The sequence below is a fragment of the Dinoponera quadriceps genome, unplaced genomic scaffold (genome assembly GCF_001313825.1).
Source record: "Dinoponera quadriceps isolate SergipeBrazil2010 unplaced genomic scaffold, ASM131382v1 scaffold386, whole genome shotgun sequence".
Taxonomy (NCBI): Eukaryota; Metazoa; Arthropoda; class Insecta; order Hymenoptera; family Formicidae; genus Dinoponera; species Dinoponera quadriceps.
In genome coordinates, this window is record NW_014554505.1 from 1,066,676 (window position 1) to 1,080,433 (window position 13,758).

Sequence of the window (13,758 nt, forward strand, 5' to 3'; positions counted from 1 at the left end):
GGGGGGGGGGGGGGGAGGCGCACACGTTCGTTTTGATGCAACTGACGACGGCGCAAATCTTTGATGCATCGATACAATGCGTCGCACAATGCGCATTGTGCTCCTTCCTCGATGGTCCTAACAAAACTCACGTTCGCCAAGACGGCAACGGAAAAAGGAGGAGGGCTTTCCTTCCTTCCTTCCTTCCTTCCTCCCTTTCTCGTGCGGAAGGGCGATGTTTTCTCACTGGGTATCTCTGTTCCCGGAGATGAACAGACTGCGATAGGGGAATAGGGGGAAGGGGGGGGGGGCAGATAAGGAGGAACCGGGGACAGGAGCGGGGCAGCCGCATCTTGTCCCCCTGCCCCCTCCTCGCGAGGAGGCCATAATACGCGCTTTCAACGTGCTCGCCTTCATCCCGAAGCCACTTCCCCCTCAAAAGTAAACTCGGCACAAGGAAATCTTAATCTTTCGTGCGCCTGTCATAATCTCGCGAACGCACCTTTGATCTTCTTCCCGGCCGTGTCATCGCTTCATTCCTCGCGAGTGCGCTCATTGCCGTGAAGCAATAGCGCGACTTCAATCTCGCGGATTATGCTTCGTCGGGATTAATCTCCGGAAACGATTTTAATCAGCGACACTTTACGAAGAGAGAGAGAGAGAGAGTATTCCGAGGAGAGTCTCTTCCGTCCGTCGGCGATTCATTATTATTGCGTCTTTAGAAAGTCGCAAGATTTCTACACGTCTTTCGGCGCGCGTGATGTCCGGAGCGAGCTGACGCCGAGCTGACGAAATGCGAGCCTCGAGTCGCTTCGGGAAAATTGACAAACGCCTGAGAAATATGCGAGGGAGTCGCGCGTTATCTTTATTCGACGGCGGAAACGCCTAACTCGACGACACGATCGAATAATACAATTGCATTATCACGCGTAATATTTCCTGTTAACATCGCATTTCGTTGTACATTGTCATCTGTCGCGATAATAATGGATTCTGCGTAAGTTGCGATCGTTCTGGACCGACGGAGCAGCTACGGTTATAAATGTCTCGAGAAATTTTTTATTTACGAAATCGTGAAAGAAAACTTTTTTTATTCGCCATCCGTAATTCGATGAATTATTTGGCGACTGACACCTCCGTCGCGGTCGTAGATTCTTTTTTCCAGCGGAAGTCTAACGGCCGTCACGAGAATAACGGATGCACAATGGCGTAAGATTAAACAACGTCGTTGGCTGCGCATAGGCGCGCGATCTTTATTCAACGTCGCGTCGTCGTGGTCGTCGTGCGCCGTTAGCAGCCCGCATAGACGACTACGGGGACAAGGACGACCACGACGACGACTAGGATGCACGTTTCATGGAAATGGAAATGCCAGCAGCCTAATGTGACGGCGGCATGGAAATGGAGCAAACCGCGAGAGGCGAGGCTGAGGAGGGGGGGCGAAGGGCTTGACTGACGCTCGCGCGCGGGCAGTAAATGCACCCCGACCGGGGAAAGGAACCTCACGTTATCGCGCGACCACTTTTTTCGTCCATTTACGAGCTTTATTCCGAGCCGGCACAGCGCTGGCGAATGGGACCGCGTCTGCTAAAGCGCGTCTAATGCTTCCTGACCCGAGGCTCACGCGCGCGGATAAGAACGGCGTTAACCTCGGACGAGCATAATAAGGCACTCGCGCAAGACGGACGACTTTGCGGCGCAGCGAGAGGCGAGCCGACCTCCGCGATAGCGCCCTGATGCGATTTCGCCTGTGTGACGTCGGGCTTTCGCAGTGACGTCGTCGTCAGTTGTACCGCGCGCGCGCACGAGACAAGATTCTCAGCCCTTTCAATACCGTGGCTTTGTGTATGCCGTGGGAAAGCTGAATTTTTCATGAGTCTCCTTCGTCTTCTTCTACTCCTTCTTCTCCTACCACGACGCTGTAAATGTTTGAGAAAATTCACCGTCATCACGTCCAGCTGTTTAAGGACGTGATTTCTCTCTCTCTCTCTCTCTCTCTCTTTCTCTCTATCTCTCTCCCCTCTCTCTTTCTTTCTCTCTTTGTCTCTTTTCTTCTATTGTTCTCCGATCTTCGAGACTTCCCCGGTAGCATCGAAACGCGTCGTCTACCGATCCTCACTTACTGGAATATCCCGGCAAGGTGAGGATTCAGGTCGATAACTAACAAAGGTTGATAAGTCGTTAGAAGTGGCGTTAGGGTGCACAGTACGTATAGACGCCAGCAAAAATAAGAAAGAAAAAGAGAGAACTTACAAGAAACATCGTAAGAAGTCGTTAGAAACATACTTTCGTCGCATGAGTATATAGTTCCGCAGTCGTGACTCATTAAAAATGTTAATCGAAAGGACGCGATTACATAATAACGGATTTTGTATAAATAACGGCCCACTAAAATTTTTGTGTTTCCCTAATATGGAAACATGTTAAAAAATATACAAATATATGTTAAATTAACATATTTATCTTATTAAGGTAACACAAAAATTTCAATAGATTTATTTATACATTTTTTACTGTGTATAATTTTGATATTGCAATAGCGCCGAAAGAAAGATTACTTACGAGGAGTTACTTTATGTTAGTTATTATTGTGTACATTTAGAAATATGTTTACTGAATTTATTGACGCGTTTAATGTAAATATTAAGCTGATATCAAATTAAATTGTAAACAGTTTGTCGTTTCTATTCAGCTCTGTCTCATAGAAAATTATCAATTTGTGTATTATAGGAGAAATAGACAATTTCTGTAAAATGCCTGAAAAAAATAGCGACTAGACGTCCATTTGGTAACGTATTAGTAAACATCGGTATATGTGGAAATTGGACGATTTCGTCCTCGCATTTATTTGACAAGTACGACAGACCTCTTTCGTAGCAAGTCCATATTTATCTCAGAATATCACGCGAATACGATTACGTGGTTTGCGATGTCACATATCTATGATGCATATTAAACCGAAGCACGAGATAAACGGTATTTCACGACACGTTAGGAACAATGTCAGCCGCAAGGATTTCGTGCTCTGGTATCGATCGAATCGAGCACGCCAATTTACGCCGTCATTAGCGTATTCGAGTGATTTGACGCGTCACTAAGATTATTAGCGCGTTATGCGCTCTATTGTAATCCTGGTAAATCAGCTTATAAAATTTGCGAGCGCCTCCGGTGAGTCGCGCAACTTCGCGTTCATTTGCGAGTATATTTCGAACGTATTTTTTCGCTCGTATGGTTTGCTCATCGTGTGATGTCATTCATGGAACAGAATTAAACTCAGGATCGCAGTAATCGCGCGCCAAGACCTAAAATTTCGCGACTTAGCGTTGGAATACACCCATCTCGTTCCAAAGCGTTATCGCGGTAAAGGCCGGATTTTATCGGAGCGTCTGATAATTTCGTAAAATTGCGCGCGTACGTGGGAAGTCTCGCGGCGACAAGAAACATTCAGCAGCTCCCGGAAGCGGCAAAGTACCCGCAGTCGGGAAACTAATCGCGAAAGCGGTGCTCGACAGCTAGTTTTATGCCATTGTCCTTGTAATACGGAATCCCCGCTAAACGCACGGCGGAGCAGTTACAAGAAGGTGAATCCGCATAAATCTCTGCCATGATGGCGAGCGAACTTACAATGCGTTTTCAACGGTTCGGGACAATGTGTGTCTCGCGAAAACGCAAGATTGGGAAGCGATAGTCGACGATCCTTGCGAGAAAGAGTTTCATCCTAGGAAGTCGCCGGGTGCTCGCAGAAAATAAGTTAAAATCAAGATTGCGGAGGTAAAATAATCTTTTGCAAAACATCTTTATTTTTTCCATCATGCATCGACGGACACAATTTTCCTCCTCAAAATTGAGAGATTTAATATTGAGAACAAAATGAAATTTCACGCCCGAATATATGTGTTTTTAAGCGCGCGAGGAAATATATTTAATATCATACGTAACCCAATTTGAATTTCGTAGATAGTATTACAATATGTATATAACGGGATTATTTGTTAATGATATAACCACCGTACGGGCACGCGGGAGTCATTTTACATACGCGATTTCGGAACTTCATGCTCGATTGTTTGAAACATTTGTTGTTGACGGAAAAATTTGTTTTCCGCGATGTGTACACGTCGCCACACACAGAGGCGCGAGCGACGGGAGGAATAAAATTGGATAAAGTACAAATTTGTGCGATCGAGACCGCAATTAGAACGGATCGCAATTAAAGCCATTGTGGCATTATGAAAAGCCCCGTTTCGTTTTCCGTGAATTGACTTTAATGCTCAAACGCGACCGACTGAAACGCGGTTACGTCGTTAAAGTTTGGTTTTAACTTAACGACGTATTAATGATTTTGACTTTCCGGTCGTTCGTCAAAATATTATTCAGTTTGCCGAATCGACCGGCAAAATGAATCGGATAAATCGCGTATGCGTGTTCGCATAAATAATCCGCCGGCCGAAAGCGTCACGTTGCGAATAAACGAGGTAACTTTTCGCTGCTCCCGCTTGTTTAATATGTAATGTAGAAGGCATGACTGTTTATTTCTAACCAGGTTTCATCGTTACAGCATAAATTTCGCCATTACCAAGGCGCTAAGCCACATTATGTGTTACATTAATATTTTATTTACATTTTAATAGATTTTAGCACTCTTTTAATTTGTAAAACAAATTGTAACCTTACGAAATATTAACTCTTTTAACATGCAAATTATCACACTTACTTTCATGTTCCATTATTCGCGTTGAATATGCAAGAACCAATTAAGTGATTAGCGAAATAAGACTCGAAATCTGCGACTCAAATACACTTTACAGGAATACTTCGACGATCTTTTACCTATGAAGGGAAATGTTCTCTTTAGGGGAATAAAGGACAAAATAAACGACGCGTTTGTAAATACACTCACACGGCGATGGAGTTAATAACTTTTTAACGGAGGCGACGCGAAAAGATTCCAACGAGAATCGATTCGATCGATGCCCGTAAATAAAGTCTTCGCGGCCGGCATTGTTGTTCACCGTAAGCAACAACCAACGTTGGCTATTTCTCGTTTCTTATTTGATGATATATTTTGAGAACTGTCACATGTATTATTAAAAAATACATAGTCAGTAATTATCATTGAGGAAGGTCGAAAGTTACGACCGAAACGTTTGATTGACATTAGATTCATCGACTTGGTAAGTTAAATAACTGTTTAACCTCGCAATTAATTACTAGCGCCGGCTCTTACTAGCCTCTTCCAATTAGGGAGACCACGGCAAGTTGGCTAATGGGTTAAGTTGGCTAATTGATTATTTCTGTTGCTTTCCAACAGGTTCCATAACCATTTCTGACATCTTTGAAATCTCTGCGTGCTCGATTCTGCACTCGCTAAAACACAACAGAAATAATCAGTTAGCCAACTTGCCCCGGTCTCCCCTACTCAAACCCTGAGGAGGTTAATCATCCGACTGTGCGTGAACCTGAAACCTGGGGAAGACTTATCTACACGTACTTATCACCGAGATAAGTGAATGCCGCTAACGAACGAGTGTCCCCGATCGATCGGCATCCGCGGCTGATGGAATCTCATTGTACCAGCTGCTAAGGGCGCTCGGCATTTCCTTGATCGTTTCCCGGGGACGTGGCTCTACATGAGAAATCGTCCCGCGGTAAGATACAGCCGCCATGGCCTGTGGCCCGGTGACGTAATCCGGTAATTTCTCTTTCGTGTCTGGCTGGAGCGGTGAGCCCGAGATGAGACGAGGCGAGACGAGACGGGACGCGAGAGCGAAGGTTAGGGCGGGACCAATTAAAATGCCACCCGGCCCCCGAATGCATTCGCCGCTAATCAACTCGGAACCGCGCAATGTTTGGGTCATTAAGGTGCGCGCTCCCTGGGCCCGAATTTCCAAGCCGGATGTCCTTAAGCCAATTACACGGAGCCTCCGTTCCGTCCCGGCCTCCACCGCGACTTTAATTCCAAGCGGCCGCGCCGAGACCGCCGCTTTGATTAATTGATCCTGATCCAATTCCGCGGAAGGCGCAGGCCGCGCGATCGCAGCGAAAACTCTTCTGTTGCCCCCTCCCCCTCCCCCCCTATTCCCCGTTCAATCGATCGAAGATCGCGTCGATAATGTTATAAGTCGATCGCCAACTGGAAGCGGTTGGTTCATCGGGACGTGATCTAAATCCGTAAGAAACTTATCTTCTTTAGAAATAAGATAAAAAATAGCGCCTAGTGTAGCGCGCTTCGTACGAATAAACCTAGCAAAAACTAACGAGACTGTATTTAACAAAAATTACTAACATTTAAAAGAATTTTATTCTAATTTACTTTATTCGTAATTGTCCACTATAAAAATAATGATGATCATGTTTCACGAATACGTAACCTAACTAACGAGATTTAATTTAACAAAAGTAATAGAGAAGTTTGCGCCAATTGTTCGACGTAAAATTATACATATTTAATTTTTATCGAAATCAAGCTGATATTGCAAAAATTATGCCACCCAAATTTGATCTGGATAGCGAATAAGAACTAAAGAATTACGATATTTATCTCGATCGTGTGTTGAGAGAAGTAATGTTGAATTGTTCCAAGTACGAAGCACTGATTTTCTCTCGAATTGACCAAACGAGCATGAAAGAAATTTAACGATCGATGTGTTTCTTCACGCGCACGAGAAAGAGAGAACAGTGGAAATCGCCGAAAGCTAAGAATAACCCAAGTTCGGGTAGGGTGAAGTAATAGAGACGAAGGTCCTTCGGAACGTGGCTCTCGTGACAATTCAGTCCTTCTGTCGGCAACTCCGGATTCTCACCGCTGAAAATCGTAGAGGTAGGAAGCGAGCAAATACTAAATTCCGCTACGTGATCGCGATGCCGTATAAGGATAAGCCCGATATATTCGGAAAATGTAACTCAAATCGAAAGGTCCGACCGGTGATCTTCGATGTCGACCCGATGATTACTGTACCTTGGCTTTATCCACGTCTTTTGTGCAGGATCGTCAAAAATACACTCGCTCTCATAGCGTATATTTTTTTCGTCGTTTTAGTTTTTCACAATTTTACATACAAATTTCGGAAATTTCTTAATTACGTGTTGACTAACGTCGACATGTTTTCGAAATCGTTTTCAAGAAAACACACATCGCAACAAATATCCGCGATCCACCGTTTCCGTTTTCAGATGTAAATGTTATTTGGATTTTTGCTGTGTGAATCATAGAGATCGATTTATTTGCAGTAAAGAAGCAAGAGAATAAATACGTACCGATAAATCGTGGTTGGGTGTTTCCAGATTTATAATAATAGCGCACCACGCGAACGAAGCCATGCGATATATCGAAGCATAAATCATAAAGCTCCCCGCTGATCTCGGACCTTTTCTACGACCTCATCATCAATTTCTTCCCGTTATCTTCACCAAGTATATGACCACAAGTTGACATTAAGCACTCTATGTGTCATCGCCGCGGCCATGTTTCACCTCGTAAATTATGCATCAAAATAAATTTCGCGAGCGCATCGCGACAAAATGCTTGAGATCGGTCTGTTTTCTGGAGGAAAAATATGGAAGGATAGCTAATTTCCCTAGCTAAATTCCCGCGATTTTGAACATCGGCGTCGATATAAAGACAGAAATTTCAGCGATCTATTGTACATATGATTATATTGGTAAGGTTTGGTTAATTTAAATAATATCTGCACGCATACTGAAAGAAATGGAACATGCTTTTGAAATAAAAATGTGAAAATGAGAACGTAGTTGTCCAGAAATCTTTTTTATGATTAACGATGTTCCTCCGTCAATATTACTGCAGAAAAAAACTAACATTACTTTGCATTGAGAAAAAAGAAGTACTTAAAAAGTTATTTCACAGAAATAAACTTTATATCTTATAAATAAATCTTTAAGTATTGTTTTTCTCAGTGTAATTACGGGAAATGTCATGTGTGTGAAGTAAGTTATCTGAAAACATTATGATACGTTCTAGATAATTCTCGGCTATTCTATAACATTAGACAAAGCGCCCGGCTCTTGTAGTCAGACCCTTCGTTTCCAAATCGAAAGATTAAATCTAAGGTCTCGACTTGTGGTCAGCCGAGGGACAAGCTCCGGGAATTGGAATTTCTAACGCTGAACTAGCGGGATAGGAAGTGGCCAATAGGAAGTTCCAGCCCCTTCCGTCCCGGGGATTGGCGAACGCCCTGCCGCGTCGCATACAGGAAATGTATCCAACGGGCATGAATCGAAGTAGCAATGAGGAACGGACCCGAGCAACCGCGAACAGATCGTCGACCGCGACCTTCAGCCGAGGTCTATTACAACGTATTTGGCATTGTCGCCATACGGGGCTTGCTTTGTCCCTGCTGTGAGAGATATCGCTGTATTACCACGATTGTAGGAAGACAATCCTTCCGACGAACAATAACTAAAAAAGAAAGATAGAAATGGTTTCCTTTTACACACAGACAACTAGATTAATAACGTGAAATATTCTTCACGGTATCTATTCGTTTTTTGCGGTAAATAAATATGCAAGATACTCGGTCTTTCCGTCCAACTATCATTGCACTTAGAGTGATGCACACATTTTTCTTTCACTTTGAACCGAGCACAACGAGACTTTCGAAACTTTTCTCACCGCAATTCACAGCCGAGCAATACGGCTTGTGTGTCCTCAGTTTTTTTATGCCCGTCGTAAAAACATCGAGATACATCTGGCGACCGAAGGGGCTCGAATTTTCCCTTTAAAATACTTTATCTGAATATTACGTTGAAAAGATGAAACCACGTCGCGGCTGTCCCGTTAAAAGCCGCCCGGCCGTTCGTCCGTTCGTTCATCGCGGCCTCTTTTCCCACGGTAAGATTAAAAAACCCTCGGCCGAAGTAAGGATAGGATAAGGAGAGGACGCGGTGAGGACAGGGGAGAGACCTTTCACGTGATCAAGAGAGTTCCCTGGCAATCATTAAACCGTCGAAGGACGTTCTCAACAAGGCCGACGCCCGCCCGACGCGAGTTTTATCGGCGCTCCCGTGGTATTTCATTGAAAAATGTCGGGCTCTCCCTCTCGGGGTGGTCGCCGGGACGAATGCCTGGATTAAGACGGGTAAAGAAGATCTCAGGATCTCCGTGATTTTTTGCGAGTCGACCGGAAGGAGAATCTGCGGCGGGCCGGTCGCCGTGAAGGAGGAGGATGGAAAGTGTGAGGAGAAAAACGAGGGAGAGGAGTTATGGTAGACGCGTGAAGTGAGATCAGTGATGAAGGGAAAACGGAGAGACAATACGATCCGTGGGGCGCGAAAGGAAGAGAGAACAGCGGCAAAAATGAAAAAGGAGCGTCGGTGGAGGAGTTGAAAGGATACGGGCGGGAGAGGAGGCGCGGAGAGAAAGAACTCGGAAACTCGGTGAAGAATCGAAGGAGCGAGTATGGATGGACGAAGGGGCAGTGGTACTCGAGAGTTGGAGGAGTGGAAGTAGAGACGGGGACGAAGAGAGGGGCAGGATAGAAGCGAAGAAGCTGTAAGTCAGTGGGCGGCGGGGTGGTGATCGAGTGGGACGAATTGACAAATTCCTGGGTGATCCTGGAACACGGCCAGGACCGCGATTTCTATCGGCGTTCCGACGACAAGCGGGAAGGAAGGACGTTACGCCGATGCCCGGGACGATTCGAGTGATCGATAACCGCGAATAAGCTCCCAAAGACTTGGTAGCGAAAAGTAAAACAAAAAAANAACAAAAAAAGGGGGGGGGGGAGGGGGATACAAGTTTATTTATCGGTGTATTCTCCGTGGAATCTTCGACGCGGAAAAATTAAAAATCTCACAACAGTCGAAACTTACCCTAGATAATTTCTCCCCTCGCGACTTCAAACGTTTCAGCTCTGTGTAATTTTATTAAAAAAGTTTCCTGAAGAAGAAAAGAGGACAGAGGGCACGTACAAACTACTGATGTAGTTTCCTCAATACGCGAATCATCGAAATGACGGGCAAAAAGTAATCACGATGTAGTCGCAGATGATAAATCTGATCAAATTTTCGACGGGATGTAAATGAATTCATGAAAATTTCATCAATATTTTTGATTGAGAAATGTAAAATTAAACGAAGAAAAAGAGCATGCGAATTCAACAAACTCGGCGGCGCGTACGCGTTCGGGGATTAACGATTCTGTCAGGATTTACGTTTGTTCGGCTCGCAAAACCATCGCACGGCGATAGAAAATAGCTGCAGGCGGCCTATTTTTTTTTAATAGTTCGTCGCGTTTTAATATACGAATCGATAATATCGCATTCCATCGGCGCGAGAGCGGAGTTGATGCGAATAATAATGGAGAAATATGCGCATTAAGGGACTAATGAAAAATCAAGAGTTTTCGTTTCGTCCGGAGAGCCGGAAGCTCATAAAAATATTTTACCCGATTAAGCGAAAACTTTTTTAATTGGGGGAGGCGAAGCGCGGCAGGGCGGCAGAATAATACCGACACGATGGAGAAGTATAAGAGATGAGGAGAGAGAGAAAGAGAGAGAGGGGGAGGGGGGAGAGAAAGAAAATGAGAAGGAAGAAAGAGGAGAAAGGAGGCGCATTCGTGAAATACTACTGTCAAAATAAAGAAGCAATTTAGCAGGCGGAATCGTCGAATCAAGTTTCGTCATTAAGCAAACGAAGCAAATGGAAGAAGATTTAACAATGTATTTATTTTTAATGTCGGAATAGCGGCAGCCGACACCTTTTCCCGGAGCACAATGAAACGTGCAATGGGAACACAATTGAGAACACGATCTATCAAGTATCCGAGTTTAATTAATTTGAGTAGAATTTCTATCTCTCTATATAGGTGCTCGCTCAATCGAAAACTTAGTAACTGATAATAAGAAGCCAACGTATCGTTAAATGTCGCAGAAAATAACCGAAGGACTGAATTGAATTCGGATCAATTTTCAGTCCTTAAATGCGAGATTTTAAGATTAATGAAGAATTAAAATCGCGTATCCTTCGATAATGAGTTTGAGTGCCGCAGGCAAGAGTACTTAAGAGGATGATCCTCCTTAGGCTATTATTAAATTAATCTAACCTTCAATAAATTAATCTAATATTTGTAAAAAGAGAGATTGTGCATAATACAGAGCGAAGACACTCGCGAGTCAAATCACGTATACACACATTTACATATGTAAGTCGCTGTCTAATTATCAAAAATTCGCAACGTCGAAGAATCGGCCAATCTAGCGCTGCACGGGGGTCTGTCGATGAATTCTCACAATCAGTTGATTAAAGCGACCCACCTTTAATTAAATTATCAGACGAAAGTTACCAAATGAAAAGAGACGCGGACAATTTGACACACGAGGAGCATCGACGCAAATACACATATTGTCCGGCTTACGCAGGTATTTGAAATTCATCTCGGTGCCAACCGCGAGCACGGCCGCATGTAAATGAACGGGCTCGAAATTACGAAGAGTGCTGTAAGAGCTATTAATAAGAGCCGCCTAATTTCACGAAAACTCGGACGCCCAAACTATTATCTGGGAAACGTAACTCGGTCGAAGAGCGATTAAACGGAGGCCACGAAAATACGCCAACCCGGCGGCGGCCTGCGCCTGACGGAAAACCTATAGACGGAACGCAACCATTAATGAAATGACAAATGTGTTCTTGTTGACGGGAGAGACGATGGTTGAGAGAGCGCGCGCGCTCATTCGGCGGCGTCGGTTTTGTATAGATGCTCGCTCAATCGAAAATTGACTATTTAATGCCGCGACTCGCAAATCGTCTCGGGACCGATCTGCGATCGGGAATCTCTCGCATTGACGTTAATCGCTGCCGCGGTAGCAACGATCCGAAAATCAAAGAGAAGAAGCGACTGATCGAAAACAAGCTCGAAAACAGGTCGTCTTGAGAGAGACGATAAGCGTCGTCTCATGCTTGAAAACTAATCTTTCGTTCTTCATAACCTGAGTAGCTACGAGAAGTTTGGTACTCCACAGGTGTCAACTCTCGGTTGACATTAACGATATAATTATGCGAAATTTACATGAAATTAAGCGTGAAGATTAATTAATAAATTACTGAGATTAATTAATAGATTATATAATTATTATCATCCACTGTCGACAAATGGATTTGTTTCATAGCTATAATATATATAACATATACGCTATATGACAGAATAGTTATACTAATTCCTCGCGACAAATGTACTCGGAAATTATCAAACCGTAATGAAATCAAAGTTGACAGATAAAGAGAGATAAAAATGTGCGAGAACATTACAACTTAATTAGTTTCTCTTGGCGACCGCTCGATTATCGCGCCTGTCACTGGCGGATTGCTCACTCGTTTAGTCTCTAGTTTGATAAATTGAACAATAAGTCTTCGGCCGAAAGATGCAATAATCCCGATGTAATTCCAGGTGAACTGCCAGCCGCCGTGCACGACGGCAACGGAGTTTCAAGAGCGTTCCTTAATCTTTGGCTGGTTCACTTGACGATGAGCTACGTTTTCACCAGATGACAGTATTAAGGTGAGTACAGAGACCGGGATCGAAGTACAACGCGTCCAGAAAGTACAGTTTTAACATCCGTGTCGTCAACTTTCTGAGTCTGAATTGCACGAAAGTGAAAGATAGATTTTTTCACACAAGATCTAATGCAGAGATATCGGTGAGAAAAAAGGAGAATATGGCGAATTAACGGCTTAGCTCCCCGTAAAATTCTAGGATATACAGCGGGAATATGAAAATCTCGCAACTTGGAGGCTGAAAACGATCCCGCGGATCGTCAAATAATCGCGCGCGCGCGCGCGCGTCATACCCGATAATCCCGCGTCGCCGCGAGATTGGCACCGAAATTCGTTCGGAATAGCGCAGAACGGCGCTACGTTGGAAGTCGCCGTAATATCGTCGGGGTTCCCACAATAAAACGACAATGTCTCCGCCGCTTATTACGAGCGTCGTCAAGCGCCGCTGCGAGTTCGGGCCGTTTTCATAATTATTAACGCTTCGGGCTCATAAAACGCTTCGGAAGACTGTCGATAATGGAGGCTTTATCTCCCCTGCGAATCTTCACCCGACGGTTACAACCTCCCTCTCGACCTTCCCGGGTTCATCATCCCATAGTCTCACGCCTCCCCCCCTCCCCCCTCTCTCTCTCTCTTTCGCGTGCTGACCATAACCTTCGTGCTTCATACCGCAAACTGCTTTCCTCTCCACCATCTTCCTCGCACATCCCCTCTGGTCCTTTCTTTTTTCATGCCGCCGCCTAATCCGAGTTTCAGATGAGTTCTCAGGAAGCCCATCGACTTATAAGAAGCTCACGCCCACCCTCGCAGCGCCCGACCCCGCGTGCGAGTTTCTAGGTTAACGCGAAATCTACATCTCTCGGCAGGTGGAAAGGAGAAACGGAAGGATCACTCCCGGTTACTCGGCGATATCGAACCTTCCCGTGTAATGGCGAATCGATTGGGGCGTTGTTTCGAGGAATAACTTGCACGTACGCGAAAGTCGCGCTTGATAAATGTTTGGGATGGGGGATGAAAGAAATAAAGAGATATATCGAGAAAATGGAGCTCAGAACGGTTCATTCTTCGGAAAATTCCAAATAAGTTATATATTCCATATATTCTTGCATATACATGAGAACATGAATCCCAAATTGACACATTTTTTCCGTGTACTTTCGTAAAAAGTCAATGTACGCGATACGCGCGTTTAATGCGTCGTACACTCGAAAACAGGATGAAAACGACATATCTTTTTTTTTTCCCGAATGAGTTTCCGTGAACGTATTC

General features: G+C 44.5%; 1 protein-coding gene across 1 annotated transcript in view; it reads left to right on the forward strand.

Moving 5' to 3' along the window:
- The window catches only part of LOC106751586, a 48,892-nt gene extending 36,409 nt beyond the window's left edge, over positions 1 to 12,483 (forward strand). Inside the window, exon 8 of the mRNA XM_014632507.1 lies at positions 12,383 to 12,483. Within this exon, the coding sequence (XP_014487993.1) occupies positions 12,383 to 12,483 (101 nt within the window). The remainder of the gene's footprint in view (positions 1 to 12,382) is intronic.
- The last annotated feature ends 1,275 nt before the right edge of the window (positions 12,484 to 13,758 follow it).